This window comes from Spermophilus citellus (genome assembly GCF_964194105.1).
Source record: "Spermophilus citellus genome assembly, chromosome: 10".
Lineage (NCBI taxonomy): Eukaryota > Metazoa > Chordata > Mammalia > Rodentia > Sciuridae > Spermophilus > Spermophilus citellus.
In genome coordinates, this window is record NC_138197.1 from 128634636 (window position 1) to 128655300 (window position 20665).

Consider the following 20665-nt stretch of genomic DNA (forward strand, 5'->3'; position numbering starts at 1 on the left):
AATCACACTCACATGGCTGTCCCATAACCCTGTGGTTATGGAACAAATACAAATTACAAATTTCTGCCTTTGTAATTCTAAGTTAAGTCATTTTTGTTCTAGGGATGTGCTTCTTGGGATTCTCCAAATCCTCCAGAAATGTCTCCTCTCTCTAAAAGATGCCTTTGTTCTTGTGTATGTTTACTCCAGAGAATCCAGGGATCTGGCCTATTTTCTTCCCAAATGGACCTGGAGATTTGGCCCCATCTTGGGCTTGACACCTTCCTTTTCCATGGTGTGACACCAGGCACACTTCTGAACAAAATCTGCTTGCCCTTTTCAATAATACCCATTTTAATTCACTCTTTCTTATCACACACACTATGAAAGTCCCTGTTTAGAAGCCAGACACGCTGCCCTCTTAGATGTTGCAATTATTTTGTACCCCACTACATTCGTTTGGATTTACCTAATGTTTACCCTTTGTGGCTCACCACTTATTGCACTGCAGATCTTTTTTTTTTTTTAAATAATTTTTTAGAATCATTTCTCTGTCCCTGAAATACATGTTTATAGTTCCTCTAGTGGGGTCTGTGGTGGTAACTCAGGTTTTGTTAATAATTTCTTGTTTTCAAATGCCTTCATCTCACCTTGTTCTTGAGAGCATACATCCCAGAGTGAGGGTATTTCCTCTGAGCACAAAAGTCATCACTCCCTGACTCTGGGCTTACAGGGCTGCTGCAGAGTCTGCTATTGGTCTGGTTGATATTCTTTCATAGTCACTCTTCCTTTCTCTCTTTGTCTTTGGTCTTCTACAGGCTCATCATGACAGGCTGGGTTTCCATTTTTTTCAACTTACCACCCTAGTTGATATATATTGTGCTTCTTTTATCTTTGAATCAATTCTGAAAAATTATCTCCTATCAACTTATATGTTTCCTCTCCTCTGGGACTCCTATTGGTTATATTAAACTTCATTTATCAATTAACTTTAATAGTTTCTATTTGCTGCCTTCTGGGGAATTTCTTCTGATAAATATCCCAATTCACTAATTTCACTTCAGTTTTATTTAAACTTGTTTAACTCAGCCACATTCACAGAGTTTTTGCTTTCAATTTTATTTTTCCTTTATGAAAGTTTTCACTGGTTACTTTTCAGATCTGCCTAGTTGTGTATGTCTTTGTAGACTTTGATTTATGTAAACTTATTTCCTAGTCATTCTGGAGATCATGAATGTGACATCATGTTGGGCTGAAATTAATCTGGGAGAATCCTGGGGGGTCTGGCTGGGCATGCTTTCCTCCAAAGAGGATCAGTTTATGCCAGGGGGTGATCTGCTGATCTGGACCCAGTTTAGCCCCTTTGAGAGCTCCAATTTAAAGCAGAATTTTGAAGCTCTGCTTTTGCCTTTGCTACCGGCTCATTTTCTGTGATGCTGATGCTTTTAAGGAATTGCTTTTAAGGAATCCTGCCTTTTCATTTGTTTATATTTGTGGTTTCCTGCTCCAATCAGTTTCAAGCTCTCAGGTTTATTCTTGTTGTTTTGCCCTTAGAAATTTCCTTAAGTCTTCCCAACAATGCATTACAAACTAGCTTCTACCCACAATCTAGGTTTGTTTATTTGTATGTTCTACTAGCAGGAGGACCTAGAGAATGTGTACTCCAACACATTGCTGGAGATGGAAGAATTCAGGAGAGGCTGTTTGGAAGAGGAAATAACAAGATAGATAGGAGTGAGGCTCAGGTAAGAAGATCACTAACAAGGATCCTAGAATAGCCCAGGCAGGGGATGACAAGGGTCCAAAATAGGGAGTAGAACGGCAGGTCAGATATTGTTATCAAATTGCTACAATTTATCGATTAAGAATTTCTGAATAAGCTTTTCCAATAATAACTTAAAGGAGTACTTAATACTTGATATTGGCAATTATCATTATCAAGTATTAAGTACTCCTCTCTGGGTTTTTCTTTTTTTAAAAATTATTTATTTATTTATTTATTTTTAAATTGATTTTATTTTTTAAATACATGACAGAGGAATGCATTACAATTCTTATTACACATATAGAGCACAATTTTTCATACCTCTGTTTATATATAAAGTATGTTCACACCAATTCATGTCTTCATACATGTACTTTGGATAATGATGTCCATCACATTCCACCATCATTGCTAACCCCCTGCTCCCTCTCTTCCCCTCCCACCCCTCTGCCCTATCTAGAGTTCGTCTATTTCTCCAAGTTCAAGGAATCAAACACCTACAAGGAAGCAAAGCACCTTACATTTACTCAAATCTTTGACCTTGACAAGAGTCACAGTTGAACTGTGTAATTGCTGCAACCTGTTTTTAATCAAGATCTGTAACTGCCGTAGTTCTCTGTCATTTTGCCACACTGCATGCTGATCCAGCCATATATAAGAAACACCTGCTGCAGAATTCTCTAGGTGCTTCTTGAGCACCTTAGTAGTGCAATGGTTGCCGTCATTTTATATACACATACAAGCACACACACACGAAGGGATAAGCTATGACATCTTTAGAAAGGGAAAAAGGAACATTTGCACGAGCCTAATCAACCTATTGGGAACTAGCTTGTTCACTGTCTACTTTGTCTGGTCTTCTGTTATAGTTTGGATCTTGCATGTCCCTCAAAGACCCCTGAGTTAAAAGCTTGGTCCCCAGGGGCATTGGGGAGCTGAAGCCCAGGGGGATTGTGGGACCCCAGCCCTTCTTCTTCCTTTCATATTCTCCCTGCCATAGGTGAGCAGCTGTGCTGCTCTGCGCTCCTGCTGTGATGCGCTGCCTTGCCGCAGGCCCAGAAGCAACAAAGACAACCAGTCAGGGACTGAGACCTCTAAAACTGTGAGCCCAACAGAAATCTTTTATCAGTTGATTGCTTCAGGTATCATATAATGACAGAAATCTGACTAACACATCCTCTAAAGCATCCACGTTCTGTTGTAAGGAAAACAGTAATGCAAAAAGGAAAAAAAATCATGTATCACTACTTACATTTTGTTAAAACTGCTAACTTCAGGAAAATGAAGCAGTAGTTTGAACATGCTAAACCATAATCAGCAACAAGGGCGCCAAGTCAACTACTAGATTTCTCTCAGAATTTTAAGAGCCTGGGCATGTTTGGTGCTGTCCTACATTCGAGGTTTGTTGTGCTTTCTTTTTTAATAGTTATGGAATGCTCAAATTTCTGAAATGCACAGCAGACAAACACCCACCATCCAGGGAGCATAGTTAGAATGTTTAAAACCTGGGTTTCTCAAGCAAAGAGAGTCTGATTAAAGAAATGGGAAAGACAGCTATCTAAATTCTGTTTTAGTTATTTTAGTGCCTTGATAGTCAATATTGCAAGAAGAATAAATACAGCTTTTTAAATTGTGTCTCACGGGAACCTTAAAAGAAACAAATCCACAACACAGCCTAGTACTCGGCCCAAGCCTGTTCCCTCCTCCAGTCCTGTGCTCCCGAGGGCACCACCACACACCCTTGCCCAAGGCAGGCAGCAGCACTCATCTTTGTTCCCATCACCCTGACAATCTCTTATCAGGAGACCCTGAGGGCTGAGCCACACATGGATCTCTCTTCCGCTTGCTTTTCTCCACAGCTGCTGTCTCTGTCCTCAGCCATGGTCACCAGGAAGGTCAATACAATAACTGCTGCTTCTTCCATCTCTCTGCTTTAGCTCTGCCAACCCTCCTCGACTCACTCTCTCATTTATCTTTATGTAAATAGAAATGGATTCTCTTCTACTTCAGATGTTGCCACTGTACTCAGAATTCAGCCCCAGCTCCTCCTGCGACCCACGCCACATGGTGTACCCTCCTAAGCCTCTCTCCTCTCCTGCCTACCCATCTGCTGCATACCCACTCCACTGGCCTCGCTGTTCCCTCTGCTCACACCATCTCTGCAGAGCTCCTCTGACCAGCCCAACAAAAGCAGCTGCCTCATCACACCTGACCAAGCTCCCTGCTCCTTGTGTCATGGCATGTGTCACCATCTATAATTATTTTATTTATTTCTTATCTGATACCTTCACCAGGACAGAAGGTCCTTAAAGACACATAGTCTGCTATTCTTACTTCCATAAATCCACACCTAGCACTGTGCCTGGCAGACACAGAATTTTATTAAAATATTTGTTGAACTAAAATCTCATTTCTCAATCATTTTTTCTTGAATGTTATGACTATTTTGTAATTATCATCTACTATTTGGTAGCTCTTTCAGTTTATTTTATAGTAACTTGAACAATCTTGGTTTTGTCTCTAATTCAGATAGTTAGCTTACTAGGTTGGGTTCTACAGAGCACCTACCATACTACCCATCGATAAACACAACAGCAAGTCTTTATTAGTGTTAAAATTAACATTTATATGAATAGAATTCTGGTTCAACAAAGAACCAATGATTCTGAGCATTCCTTCTTTAAACCCCAGCCCATCTTTACTACCAGGTCATTCCTAAATGTCTGCTCCTCTCTCTTGAATGTCTTACCAGTTCCTGACTCCACCAATATTCAATTCAACAAGGACTAATTCCAAGTCTGCCATGTGCCAGGCACTGTACTAGGAACTGGGGGGTGCCAGGGTGAAAGGAGGCGTGAACTGTTCATAGACATCTTCTCATTCCACACATTGATTAATCCCCAAGGTCCTTCCCCTAGCATCACACCTAATATGAAGCCGCTGCCCAAGAAGATACATGACAGATCCAGGGATTCGAGACTTCAATTAAGAACAAAGACCAACTTCCAACTGGAAGATCTGGAAAGAACACTGCCTCCAATTCTAAGCTTGCATCCCAGACCATGAGTTGTCTGAGGGAGTGATTAAGAGAAGCAAGAGTTGGATGCTGGTGAGGGAGGTCAGACGACCGTCATGAGGGAGACCTTGAGAACTGGGGAGACACGAGAGGGACAGTCATCCATCTACTCAGTCTTTCTTGAGGCCTACTATTAGCTAGCCATTGTTATAGGTCTTGAGCTTCAGCAGTGATCAGCACAGAGAAAAATTCCTTCTCATGCTGCTTTTGTTCTGAAGGTGAAGAAGATTTCTATTTCAGACTCCATCTGAAAAAGTGAGCAATGCCAAAATTTCCCCACCCTTCTTCATCTGGAAGCAATAGAAAAGAAATGGCAAATTGGGTGCAGTGGCACACACCTGTAATCCCAGGGGCTTGGGAGGCTGAAGCAGGAGGATTGCAAGTTCAGAGCCAGCCTCAGCAACTTAGTGGGACCCTAAGCAACTTAGTGAGACCCAGTATCAAAATTTTTTAAATAGAGAAAGTAATAAAAAGGGCTGGGAATGTATCTCAATTTTGAGACCCAGTATCAAAATTTTTAAAATAGAAAAAGTAATAAAAAGGGCTGGGGATGTATCTCAATGTACCTCTGGGTTTCAATCCCTGGAACCCCAAAAAAGACAATCAGGTAGGTCTGAGAAGAAAGTATCCAAGCCAGTCAGAATCCCCTACTAGATGAGAGGTGGGTAAGATTCTAGCAGTACCTGGGAGTTGGAGAATTATCTTGGAGAGAATGTCAGAAGTGAAAGGGCCTCAGGATGGGGACAAGGATACAGATTGCATGACCTGACAACTGAAGACCAGGAAAATGCTGCTAAGATATCAATGGATGCAGATAAAAAGAGACAGGTGGATAATTCAAGGACAAGGCAATCAGGTTTCTCTCAGCAGAAATCAGTGTGAAGAGATGCCCATTAGCCAGGACAAGATGTTCCCCCAGCCCCAAAGCCAGAATGCCAAGCGAGTCCCTGAGACTTTGACTCCATTCTCAAGAGGATGAGGGGGAAAGGGAAATCCTGAGTTGATCGAGTTCAAGATGGAAATGATCAGAAAAACAGAATAACCAAGGGTGTATTTTCTGCCACAAGGGAATTTGAAATTATCGAAGATACCCATTAGCTGCCTGCCAGCAGCTCCTCCTCATTTGTAGCCCTCCAAAACCTACTAACTCAGTGCGGTATCTCTGGGCTCCTGTTACACCAGAGATAGGTTCTGGTTTCAGACTTGCCATGATATGAAAAGAAAATAAATGATATCTGGGCCCATGCTAAGGTCCATCTGCATCCCCTCACTCTGTCCATGAATATCATCTCTAATTCTACATATTGTGAGCACGTCTGCTCTACCTGGGGAAGGCACAGAGTGTCTCAAGAGACCAGGGAGAAGCAGCAGCAGGCCCTGCCTTGGGATGTCAGGGAAGGCTTCCTGGAAGAAGTGACAACTTAGCTGAACCCCTACGAGTAGAATTCTGCAAGTGGAATGGAGGGCAGAGGTGGGAGATGGCTCTCCAGCTGAGGAAGGGGTGGTTGCAAGTCATCAAAAAGCAACCACAGCTGGACCTCCATGAAGGAGGGAGAGGAAGGCAGGAAAGGTGAAGCTGGTGAGCAGTGGCCAACCCAGGACAAGGCTTACAGGTTATTCTTACTCGCTCCCTTCCAGTCTCTACAATCATCTACAGTCATCTTCCTGAAGCAAAGATCTGGTTTTATCCTGTCCTTGCCTAAAGCACTCAGAGGCTCCCCGTTTTTTTTTGGTCCCAATGAAGACCCTTGTGATGGTTTAGATATGAGAGTGTCTCCACAAAACTCATGTGTGAGAAAATGCAAGAATTTTCAAAGGTGAAATGAGTAAGTTATGAGAGCCTTCCTACACCAAAATGGATTAACGGGACGGTAACTGTAGGCAGGCAAGGTGTGGCTGAAAGAAACAGGTCATGGTGAGGGGTGCTCTGGGGTTTATATTTTGTTCCTGGTGAGTGGAGTTCTCTCTCTGCTTCCTGGTTGCCATGTTGAGCAGCTTTCCTCGGCCACGCCTCTCATGGAGATCTTCTACTTCATCTTGGGTGCAGAAACACAAGAGTTGGCCATCTATGGACTGATGAGACCTCTGAAACTGTGAGCCAAAACAAAAATTTCCTCCCTTATGTCATTCTTGTCAGGTCTTTTGGTCACAGCAACACAAAGCTAACTAAAACATCCCTCTGCATGGCATCTGTGCCCCTTTGTCCAGGAAATTCCAGGTTTACCTGTTATCCTGGCAAAAAGTGTCCTAGTTTAGATAAAAAATATATGGTTGCATTTATCAATAATACCTTCCTCACCTCTCTGGACTCCTCTGGTACCCCTCTTGCCCTCCACTGAGTCCTCAGACCTCACTAAGCTTCCACTTCTTCAGGCCTGCTGGCTATCTCTGGGCCTGACCTCCTGTTTCCCTACCCCTGGCTTCTCGTACACTGCTCACCTGGCCTGAGACAGTTTCTTCTCTCCTCATTTGGCTTGGCTCATTCTGAGGGGTAGCAAAATAGTGTTGTGAAGATTGTTATGAAGATCATAAGAATTAAGACATTTAACAGTATAGCCAGCAGGCACAGTGTCAGTGTTGGCCTAATCTAACTCTCCTTTGCAGGAGGGAACCCAGTCCTCCGGTTCCAGCCTGGACATCACCTTCTCCAGAGAGCCTCCCTGATCTCTCAAGGCAGGACCAAGTGCCCTCCTGCAAGCTTTCATGTCCTTTCCTCATTCTGACACCCCACTGTCAGATTGGACCTGATAAGGTCTGTCTCTCACACTAGCCTGGAAACTGTAGCAAAACAGAGCTCTTGTTTATCACTGATATCTGGAAGTTAGCACATTGCCTGGCATACAAGAGGCATTTGATAAATTCTGTGAGTGAATAATTTATCCACTCTTGGTACTAAATACAGAACTGTTTGCTTTATTCAAATAAAAAGTTAACCTGGACCTCAACACCTGAGAGATCCTAGTCATTTTGATAAAGAATCTGGCAACTTAGTTTAGATTAAGCTTGATTCTCCTAATTTGAATTGTCAAAAGGCTTATATGACATTTTTATAATACACATAACTCATTAGTGAAACAGAAAAGAGTTTAGGTTGGATAGCTTCCTGACCGAAAATTTATGAACAGTTGAAAAATCAGTGTCTCTCACTATTTCTTTTTTTTTTTAACTTTATTTCACTCATTATATCTTTTTATGTGGTGCTGAGTATTGAACCCAGGGTCTTGCCCATGCGAGACGAGTGCTCTACCGCTGAGCCACAACCCCAGCCCTCAATATTTCTTTTAATCATTCCAAAGATGAAAAAAGTTGACCACTGCATGATAAATAAAAGTTGGCATTTTTAATGTAGTTAATACCTTTCTAGTCTTTTAATTGACTTCTGTAGGTGACTGTGGCTTTTTCTATCTATTCATTCATTCCAATGAAAGCCTTTAATAGTTTCACTTATGATCATTTTTCATGCATGAACCATGGTTTCCTGTATTTTTAAAGTAAAAAAAAAGCTTAAAAAGGTTTTAATTGTATTACTTAATACCAATCACATAACAGAATAACTATGTTGATAAACTCTCAAATTTCTATAGTCAGTTTGTAAGTCCAGGAATACTTTGCAATGTCTGATAATTGATATAAAGATGCTTTCAGGGAAATGCAAAGGCATGTAACAACCATCCTCAACATAGAAGACATCAGTAAATGCACCCAATTAATAAGCAACACACAAAAATTATATGCAACTTCTTGAAAAGTACCATATGTACAGAGCAAAGCCAAAGTCAGTGCTGCATTAGTGGCAGATTCTTTATGATATCTGAGAATGGTCCCGTTCTGTTTTCAGATAGACACTTAAGTTATGCAGTAAGCCAGATGCTGAGAAGTGCTATAGGAAAAATAAGCAGGGAGCACCACTGGCAGTGGGGAGATGGAAGTTGATTTTTAATAAAGTGCTCAAAAGAGCCTCTCTGAGGCTGTAATACTCCAGTGAGAATGCACCAGATGAAAAGTCCTGGGAAGAAGAAGCACTTCTCTGGCCCACTGGAAAGGAAGCTCAAAGTGCCACAAGAAGAGACTGCAGCTGCTGGCATGCACCTATTACATGCTATGTGCTCAGCTGCCTACTGGCCACGGAGGATACTCCCTTCACCAAGGTATTAAACAAGTGTGCTCTGGCAGGGCACCAGCATCACTGAAGAGCTCTGCAGTTGTTGTCATTTGCAGGCTGGAGATGACCACAGGGATGATGTAGCACATTAGGGTTCCCTGATCTCAGTGAAAACACTAGGATCTCAGAGCCATGACAGCCAGGTATAACCTAAATAAGTCATAGGGATGCAATGACATCAAGTTTTTAATTGCAGGAAAGTATGACAGAAAACAAATCACAGAACCTACATTAAATAGATGGGCAGCCTCCTAAGTGACAGTTGTCATACATAGATAGAAATCCAACTAGTGCCATTAAGGGGCTTCATATCCTCTTACTCAATTCCTAAACTTGGTTCCCCTTTGAGGAAGAATCCTACAATGTAGTCATAGATATACATGGTAAATCTTCCCCAGAGCCTTCCCTAGAGGTATCTGAAGTAATCTACTTACAAAGAGAAACACACAGGCTTTCCAGGTCTTATTAGATACTGCCTCTGACTGATGCTAATTTCTGGAGTTCCAACAACTATAGTCTATTGGTCAGAGTGGAATTTATAGAAACCAAGTGACATAGGAAGAGTCCAGGATCTGCCACACTACAGGTCTTGTAAAACCATAGGCCTATACTTCTAGTTAATTCCATGGCCTCAGAAAGTACAGTGGAAACAGAAACACTTTGTAACTGAGAGAATTCCCACCAGGGTTCCACCACCCTTACAAGGCAGGCTTTTATAATGAGAAGAACCAGAGAGAAACCCCTGTAACAACTCCCCCCACCAAATATTTCTGGGGAATTCGCAGAGACTAGTGCCACTATTAAAGCCTTAAAAGTCATAGAGGTGGTGATTCCTACCATATTCTAGTGTAATTCACTGCTTTTCTCATCAGCCAGGTGGACTGTGGAGGAGACTGCTGAAGACTGCAGGAGTAATCGGGTGGTGATGCCCCTCACAACTGTGGCTCCAGTTGCAGCATTTTTACTAGAACAAACCAACCCAGCTCCTGGGATCTAATGTACAGCATCAGCCTAGATAAATCCCTATTATTAAATATATTTAGAATCAGTTAGCCTTCATGTGACAAGGACAATAGTATATACCTTTGCCATTTTTGCCTTATAGCTACACCAATTCTGCTATGTCTTTTAATAGAGGCCAGAAGGGCCTGTATTTTCTGGATATCTATTCCACAGGAAATTACCCTGGCCCCCTATACTGATGATACAATGCTAACTGGACTTATACAGCAAGTAGCAAGCATGCTTGGTGCTGCATGCATGCAGAAGGTGGGGGAAAAGTCCTAGGAAAATTCAGGGCCTACTATATCTATGACACTTTTAGAGTTTTCAGTGGTCTAAAGCATGTCAGTGAGAGACAAATTACACCTTGAATAAACCAGTATAAAGAAAGAAGCACAATATCCACAGGCTTCTCTGAATCTTGGTGCATACACGTGTGCTGCTCTCATCGTTACTGTCCATTTTGAGTGAGGACCAAAGAAAGAAAAGGCTCTGCTATAGGTCCTGGCTACTGGAGGGGCTGTCCTAATAACGAGGTCATATAATCTAGCAAAGTCAAAGGCACTGCAAGTACCCAGGGCACACAGAAGCACTCACTGAAGCTTCTCACAGAGCTGTTCCCTCAGGCTCTGGAGTAATGCCATGCCTTTTTCTTCTATCTATGATTATTATCCCCTTGAAAAGCATCTCTTGGCTTACTGCTGGACCCTGACAGAGACGAATGCTTGACTCCAGGACACACTAAGTGACTGTGTCCCCTTATGTAATGAGTGTTATCTGATCCACAGAATATAAAATTAGACACACACAGCAGCATTCCATTGTGAAATTAAGTTGGCATATATGAGACCAGGTGAAGCCAGTTCAGGAGGCCCATGTAAACAAAAATAAGCAGGTGGTTCAGACTCCAGGGTACCTGCTCCCTCTCCTTCACTGCTCCTCCCCAACCTACATCTATAACTCATGGAAAATTCCCTTATGCCAACTAAGAGGAATAAGTACAGGATTGGTTTTTACGTTTATAGGTGAATCGGCAAGCATACCAGCATTACAAGCCCACACACAGAAGTGCTCAGAAAGACAGTAAGGAAATCTTCCTGGAAGACAGAATTGCAAACAGTATATCTTCCCATAGCACATCTTGAAAGGCAAGGTGCCAAGCTATGAATCAACAACAAATCCTAAGCAGAGGTTCCTGAATGCTAGCCAGGCCCATAGAAAGAATAAGATTAGAAGACTGGAGATAAGAACCAATGGATGGACCTATCAGGATGTGCACATGATGTAAAGGCATGCATGTCCCTCCAAATGCCTGTCAGAGAACAGAGGAGGCTCTCAAAAGTAGATGGGCAAATGCCCTGTGTAGTAGCCACCATAATCCTCCTTCTCTAGTCACTCCAGTGTCTGCTCAGTGGGCTCTGGCCATGCAGTAAGCTCTGGCCATGCAGTAAGGATGCCCTTGCCAGGCACAAGAAGGATAACATGAACTTTCTCTTGCCAGTATGATCTAGCTATCATCAATGTTGAATGCCCAAACTGCCAAGAGTGGAGGCTAACGCTACATCCCCAGCAGGGAAAAGAGCCAGTTACCTGGTGGCAGATTTACAATGGTCCTCTTCCATTACTGAAGGAGCAAGCTTTGTCTTTGTAGGAAGCGACACACAGTCTGAGCGTGATTTGCCTTCTCTGCCTGCAGTCCTGCCAGCAGCACATTAGTGCATTTACAGGGTGCCGCACCTATCTACACAACTAGTCCAGAGGACACAAAAAAAGCAAACACCTCCAAATTCTTTTGTATGAGTCCATCATGACCTCAGTATCAAAATATATGACAAAGAGAATTGGAAAAAAGACAATCCTAATTTTATTCATAGATATAGATGCAAAACTCCTAAACAAAACACTAGAAATCAAATCTAGCACTATATAGAAAAGATAATATATTATGGCCAAATTGAGCTTATTCCAGGAATTCAAGGTTGTTTAAATATTTGTAAATCAACTAATTTATAAAATGTACAGCCCGAAGGAGAAAAACCTGTAACTACCAATATAGATGCTAAATAGAGAACATTCAAAACATAGTCATGAAAAAAATGTTAAAAAATTAAGAATGGAGATCTGCAAAATCATATAGTAAATCTCTCTTAATGGCAAAATGTTGAAACCATTCTCTTGAAGATTATGGGCCAAGTATAGGAAGCCCATGACCTTCAGTACTGGATGAGCAGCTCCACCTAGCATGAGGAAAGGAAGTGAAATACAGAGTATATAGTTTGCAAGTGAAGAAGTAAATCTGCCATTACTCATGAATGATTCTCAATGTAAGGAACCCAGAAGAATCTATAGATAAATCAGGAAAACTGGAAAGGGTTAAGCAAGGTTTTGGTTACAAAATAAATATAATACAAAAATTAATTCCACCTATTTATACTCAATAGTTAGAAAATGCAAATTTTATACCCTTTATAGTTGTGATGAAAATAGAGGTGCTCCTCAACAATGGGGATAGGTCCCAATAAAACCATTGTAAATTCAAAATATTTCATGGGGAAAAAAATATTGAGCATCATAGCAACATAGCATGCGGTAGGCACTGCAGATTTCCCCTTGAGATCACAGGGCTGGCTGGGAGTCATGGCTCACTGCTGTTGCCCAGTATCACCAGAGAATATCATACAAAAAGGTCAAAATTCAAAATTGGAAGTACACATTCTACTGAATGTGTACTGCTCACTGTCATTAAGTTGAAAAACTAAATAAGTTGAACCACCCTAAGTTAGGATCATCTACATACCAAGTACCTAGGATTAGATCTAACAAAAGGTATATAATGCCTGTATGTTAAAAAAAAAAAAAAAAAAAAATATATATATATATATATATATATATATATAAAGTATGCTAAAGAATAATCAAATGAATGATTGATTTGATATTATAAAGATGTAACTTCTCCAAATTGATTTAAATATTCAATGCAGTGCCAATCAAAATCCCAATGGGAATGCATTCCGCTGTCATGTATAAATTAAAAAAAAATTAATATGAAAAAATCCTAGTAAGTTTTTAAAAGAAACTTCACAAGCTTTTGTGTATTTCAGAAATAGTCAAAACATTCCTGATGAAGGAAAAGCCACCAAGAATTATTACAAAGGTAGAGTGACTAAAACTATTTATCCATGTAGTGTAAGTCATATAAAATATGGAGTCCAGAAACAGATCCATGCATATGTATAAATTGCTTTAGGATACAGATGGCACTACAGCTTACTCGGGAAAGGGTAGACTGGGACGGCTGGCCATACAAGTAGAAGTAAAATTAGACTTCTACTTCAATCATACACCAGAATCAATTCTGCATTAAAGATTTAATTGTAGGAAACAAAATTATGAAAATTTTAGCCTACATAGAATTATCTTTGTGATTGAGGATAAGGAAGAATTTTTGGAAATAACACAAAATACAAAAAGCCAAAACCAAAAAGAATAAAATTCTATATCATTAAAATCCAGTACTTCTATTGTTCAAAAACTTTATACAGGGCTGGGGCTGTAGCTCAGTGGCAAAACACTTGCCTTGCATGTGTGAGGCCCTGGGTTTGATCCTCAGCACCACATAAAAATAAATAAAGATACTGTGTGTTTATCTACAACTAAAAAAAAAATTAAAAAAAAAACTTCATACAAAGTGAAAAGAGCAGCCATGAACTGGAAAACGTTTATTTACAAGGTGGAATGCTCATCCTCCAGAATAAAGAATATCAATTAAGAAACAGACAACCAAAGAGAAATGATGAAAAGATATGCACAGACATTTCACAGATGAAGGACATCAATGAGTCACACCTATAAAATGTTTCAACATATGAAAATATGCTCAATTTCGTTTCCAAAAAAAAAATACATTTTAGTACAAATACGATACCAATTCTCACTCACAAAATGGGCAACTTTTCAAAAACAACAACGGCAAGGATTGGTGAGGAAATGAAACAACTAGAATTTTGCAAACAATAAGGCATTTCCCAGTACATTTAAAGGTACTCATATCTAACCACACAGTAATTTCATTCCCAAATATATGTCCTAGAGAGCTTCTTGTTCATGTGAACCAGGAGTCTTGTACAAGTACGCAACAAGTATCAAAAGCTCTGTTTTCAATATAAAAAACTTGACACACAGCACTGAAGACCTTATTCTACAGAAAAGTAAACAAATACATGATAATATATACATATAATAAAATACTACGCAGCAGTGAGAACAAATGACAATCATACATAAAGGAACCTTTAGTAATACAATACTGAGTGGTGAAAGGAGGTCAGAAAAATAAATTTAGAGTGACTCCATTTACATAAAGTTCAAGAGCCTATGAAACTAAACAATACATTGTTTAGAATAGAAATATATATAATAAAACTATACAGAAAATCAAGGAAGGAGTAGCATAAAATTCAAGGGAGTGGCCTCTGTGGATTGAAGAAAAGTTCACTGAGGCAAACACTGTGTGCTGGTGTACTGCAGACCAGTGTATGAGCCACACATCACTGGGGCCTAAGAAGGACAAAGGCAAGGGATAGAGAGAGAAGAGTCGAAGAGGTTGTACCAGAATAACTTTCTTACTTTATTTTTGCCTTGGGCTAAAGTTGCCAAAATCAGAACATGGAAATCAGAACCATCTGTTGACAGAATAAGTTAGTGAACTGGACAGGATTTACCACTAGAGATTCAGAATATAGTATTTCAGGATCTGCTTCAAATCATGGAAAAACATAAATAAAAGCCTATTTTATCTGAGAATGGAGAAAAGATGTTATTTCATCATTGTTTATATAATAGTAAAAATATGGAAATAACCTAAGTGATCACTAATATTTATTAGTCAGCTTTTCATTGCTGTGACCAAAATACCTGACACAACTTGGAGAAAGATGTTTATTTTGGCCCATGGTTTCAGAGGTTTCAGTACACGGTCAGCTAGCTCCATTGCTCTGGGCATGAAGTGAGGCATCATGGGTATCAAAATCTGGTCAGCTCATGGCATCCGGAAGCAAGTGTGGGGGGTCAGGAACAAGATATAGTCCCCAAGGGCACGCCCCCCACCCCCCATGACCTGCTTCCTCCAACCATGCCCCCTTTTGCTATAGTTTCTACCATCTCCCAGTTGTCTGTACAAATTATAAATCCATCAAATGAATTAATCCACTGATGGAAGTTAGAATCTGCATGATCCAATTATTTCCTAAAAGCCCCACCTCTGGACATTGCTGCATTGGGAACAAAGTCCATGCATGAGCTTTTGGGGGAAATTCTAGATCTAAACCATAACAAATACAATATTAGTTAAGTAAAATAGAATATATTAATATAACAGTGGTATAATAGTTGCAAAAAGTTAAACAGATCCGAAACAGAAAAAAGGATCAATGGAACAGAATAGAGTTGTTAAACAGACACTATTTAGTATGTATTATAGAGTCATTTTAAAACAATAGAAAAATGGATTAGTGAATAAGTGTTACGAGACAACTGGCTGCCCACTCTCCTTATCTAAAGCCATTCACAAATACTTTGAATCCAGATGAATTAAATAATTCAAACAATTAAAATAAAATATGAGGGAATATATCCTACAAACTTGGTATAGGGAAAACTGTCTTAAACACACACAAACACTACATCTTATACAACCAGAAGAATGGGAAGTTGTTCTCCATGTATGTATAATATGTCAGAATACATTCTACTGTCATATATAACTAAAAAGAATACATACACACACATACACACACACACTCAGTATTAAGGAAAAGAGTGGTGATATAAAACAAAACTTCTATAAAGACACCATTAAGAAAGCCAAAAGATATTCATAGCCTGCAAGATATCTGCAACATAACTTCAGATAAAAGATTTGTGTGTGTGAGAATGTGTGTGTGTGCACGCACGAGCATACACAAAAATCCATTCACTTGAACAGCGAACAATCCAAAAGAAAAATAGGTTAATTATATAAATAGGCAGTCCATAGAGGAGGAAATATAAATACCCAACTGATATGTGGAAATAAGCAAATTATACCCTCCTATGCAATGGAACTTTTATCCAAGTGATAAAAATGTAAGGCTTGAAAACATCAAGTGCTAGCAAGGGTGTGAATGAATAGTTATTCTCATATGCTGCAAGCCAGAGTGCAAACTGGCACTGACATTTTGAGAGGCTATTTAACAGCATTAATTAAATGGAAATTGGCATACTTTATGGCCCAGAGATTCCATTTCTAAGGACCCACCCTAAAGAAACATTCACAAACGTGTACAAGGCCATTCACTGAAGCTATATATACATAATAGAAAAATATATAAAACACCCAAATTTCTATCAGTAGGAGCAGAAACTATAATATCCTGGCCCTACTGGAGTTAAAAAACAAGCCAGGGTAAATCTCTAAATATCGACACACATTGAAGATAGTCAAGTGATATTCATAAGTTTAATAAAAGTTTTGGGTAAATACAGAATAATATTATAAACAAAGTCAATTCTAAATGTTTCTTAATATATGTATGTAAATGCATAGAGAAAGGTTTAGAAAATAATCACCGAATTGCTAACAGTTAACCCATTAGAGGGGATTGTGGGATAAGGGACAGTCAAGGTGGGGGATAGCTTTATCTATATTGTTTGAATTTTTAAAAGTAAGGTTACATTCACTTATTAACTATGTAATTTAAAGTGAATACAATTTATAAAACTATTATACAAATTTATAAATTCTATAATAGAGATATGTGAAAAGGCCTGTGGGAACATATTGAAAGGAGATATAGTATATAAAAATATTTTGTAGCAGTGCTGACATTTTCACTGGGCCTTGCTTTTTTGAATAGGATTTTGTCAAGCATGTATAATTGGGTGGAAGATTATGACAGATTATATTTTCCAAAAATGACTGTGGCAATGTACATCCCATCCAATATGTTTTTCTTTTAGTATGACACTGACATTCCTCCATGGAGAGGTGGAGGTTGATAGTCCCTCTCCCTTGATGTTGGGCGAGTTTGTGTGATTTCCTTGATCAACAGAATGACTTCAAGTATCACAGCATGACTTCCAAGATTATTTGGCCTCTAGTGGGTCCTCACTACCAATGCTGTGAGGAAACTCAAACTAACCCCTGTGGAAAGACCACACGAAGAGACTCATGTGGAGAGGAACTGAGGCCCCCAGCAGAGAGCCAGCAGCAACTGTCAGATTTGTGAAAGAGCAGCTTTCAGCTGATCCCTGTCCCAGCATTGGAATCCCCCAGCTGAGGCTCAGATACACATCATGGAGCACAGACAAGCCAACCCTACTGTGCCCTGTCCTAATTCCAGACCCAGAGAATCCAGGAGCAAAACAAATGTTTCTTTTACATTACAAAGTTTTAGGGTAATATGTTACATAGCCAAGGTAACTGGAACAAACGTTCTAAAGAGAAGAAACTCCATGAGTAATGGAGTGTCACAAAGCATAGTGAATATTGACAATTTTGGGTGATGCCCAGAAAGATTGGACCAGATGATGAAAGTTTTATATGACAGTATAGAAAAATCAGACTTATCCTTTGGCAGTAGAGAAATGCTGAAAGCTTTTAAGCTGGGAAGTGAAATGCTAGGATCTGCATTTTAACAAGACCGGTGTCAAGGAGAGACTAGAGGAAAAAAAAAGAATTAAAAATAGGAAAAGCCCCTATTTTACTTGGTCCTGACAAGTAAAATGGTGGAAGCATCCCTCAGGCAATGTGTTTTTGTGACCTTTTTCCTCTATAGGGTGGGTTGACTTTGATGCTCATATATATTCAATTTCACTTGTATTAAATGTTAGGGAGAAAACTTATGTTCACCCAAAAACCTGTTTCAGATGTTTAAAAGCAGCTTTACTCATAATTGCCAAAACTTGGAAGTAACCGAGATGTCTTGCAGTAGGTAAATGAATAAATAAACTGTGGTACATTCCTACTGAGCACTAAAAAGAAATGAGCTATCAAATCATAAAAAGATGTAGAGGAACCTTAAATGCATATTACTAAGTGAAAGAAGTCAATCTGAAAAGGCTACACATGATTCCAATTCTATGACATTATAGAAAAGAAAAAAACTATAGAGACCATAAAAACATCAGTGTTGCCAGGGGTGGGAGGAGGGAGGGATGACTAGGCAGTACACAGAGGATTTTTAGAGCAGGGGAACTCCTTTGTAATGATACTGTAAAAGAGTATGCATATCATTTGTTCAACCCCATAGAATCTGCAGAAAATTCTAATATAAACTGTGGACTTAAAGAGATAATGGTGTGTTGATGTAGGTTCATCAATTATAACAAATGTACCACCTCTGGTGTGTTACACTGATGGTAGGGGAGGCTATACCTAAGAGGAGAAAGGCATACATGGAAACTCTACTTTCCACTCAGTTTTGCTGTGACTCTAAAACTGCTCTTAAAGTCTACTTTTTAAGTTTTAGCAGGGAAAAATATTAGGCTAAATTAGAAAATCAAACAATTTCCTTACTTGTTCTTTCAAGCTTATGATTTGAGATCTGTTTACTTTGTGTGTGTTATAAGGATACTAAGCAAACTGTCTACTATATTATAATCATTTGTAACTAATTATCCATGAGCATGCCAGCCTTATGCAAATATCATACCATACCATAAACCCTGATTTGTTGGTTTTGTGTTATTAAAATATGCACGCTGTTCTCACAACTGGCTTTGTAAGAAAACTTTATATAAATGTGAACTTGTAAAATCAGTGTATACTAATATATTACAGCTTTTATATTTTGAATAATGAGGCTCTATATAAAGTGAAAGTTTGAGATGCATGGTCCAAGAAGGTGGAGAAAATGGGACTCAAAACATGAGGAGCCACTTCTGTAATAAGGGAAAGGCTGTCTGGATGAACACAAAAGCAAAAAAAAAAAAAAAGAAAAGAAAAGAAAGAAAATGAAAGGCACTAATGATATTGTTCCACTCTCATCTGGGCAGACCTTCCACCTACTTTCTGAGAAAATGAAGAGGAAATACGTATTTCAAATTGACAGTTCATGAAGAACATACAGGATGAAGTGGCTCAATTGGTGATCAGATCCTATAGGATCTAGAGGAGCAGCAGAGCCCAGCTGAAATGCAATAGTAAAATTTATTTGAGGCTAGTTTTGTATAATTTTACATTGTGCCTTTTTCTAATGTTATTTATTCTAGATGATTAGCCAATTTGTGGGATAGATAAGCATCTTGGCTTTTCACTTTTTGTTTAGTTTTTGCTTTTGAAACATGTCATAAATTAAACTCCATCAAAAGTAAGTTAATGAGCCGGGCGTGGTGGCACACCATGAGACCGAGGTAGGAGGATCATTAGTTCAAAACCAGCCTCTGCAAAAGCAAGGTGCTAAGCAACGCAGGGAGGCCCCGTCTTTAAATAAAATACAAAGTAGGGCCAGGGATGTGGCTCAGTGGCCAAGTGCCCCTGGGTTCAATCCCTGGTACCACCTCCACAAAAAAAGTTAATGAAAATAAGAAACTAAAATTAATTTTCTGCTTTTTTAAAACCATTCATAAAATATTTAAGGTGTGTAGTCATTTTTAAAACAACAAAGAAGAAGAAAAAAAAGTGAAGGAAAAACATTGAAACAATGGATAAAATAAGATTATAGGACTATGTGTGTATTGAATACTAATCCTGTTCTTCATTATCAACATTAAATAAAAGTCAACTATTGCTATATTTCACCAAATAAAATGTTTATTTATATAGAATTCCTCCCGGTGTTTCTTGGTTATGTTTTGGAATAAACTACATATTCCTTAGCCAAATTACCTGCATCCCAGAGACTGCAAACTTCTGCTTGTCCTTCTGACAACCACCTAGATGAAGAGATAGTGGAAGGAGGTAGTGTTGGCTTTGGATCCTCATCATAAAATCGCATCAGGTCCTGACAGAGAATGAGAGAAAGCATGACAATTGGGGAAAAAAATTAATCACATCCCAGATAGTGACATTGATACAGTCAAAATATAGAACATTTCCAACCCAATCAAGAGGATCTTCCTGAGGCTCTTTCTTAGCAATACCTGTCCCTAACCATCCCTATGCATCTGTTCTTCCTTTCTGTAAGTATGACTTTAAAGACCATTATATAAATGGAATCCTACAGTATTCGAACTTTTAAGGTTGTTTATTTTTAACATGGCATAATTCCTGATGATTCATCCAGATTGTAGTGTGTATCCATAGTTCCTTTCTTTTCATTGCTGAGCAGTATTCATGGCATGGATGTTTGTTTTTAAATTTTTTTAGTTGTAGATGGACACAATGACTTTGTTTATTTATTTTTATGTGCTACTAAGGATTAAACCCAGTGCCTTACACGTGCTAGGCAAGTGCTCTGCTACTGAGCCACAGCCCCAGCCCCTATGGCATGGATGTTTAACCCAGTGAAGGACATCTGGGTTTTTCTACATTTTAGCTATTCAAAAAAGCTTCTGTGAATATTTGTATACAAGTTTCTGTAAGATAAATTTTCATTCTCTAGAATAAATGCCTACAAGTGCAACTGTTGGGTTATATGGAAGTCACATATTCAGTTTCATAAGAAATTGACAAATTGCTTTCTAGCAGTTTTTTATTCCT

The 20665-nt window shown here is 39.1% G+C and overlaps 1 protein-coding gene across 1 annotated transcript in view; it reads right to left on the reverse strand.

Moving 5' to 3' along the window:
* The window catches only part of ENTHD1 (ENTH domain containing 1), a gene marked incomplete at both ends in the record, with an annotated part of 127102 nt that overhangs the window by 30131 nt on the left and 76306 nt on the right, over positions 1-20665 (reverse strand). The window contains 1 exon segment of the mRNA XM_081310942.1: positions 19853-19967. Within this exon segment, the coding sequence (XP_081167068.1) occupies positions 19853-19967 (115 nt within the window).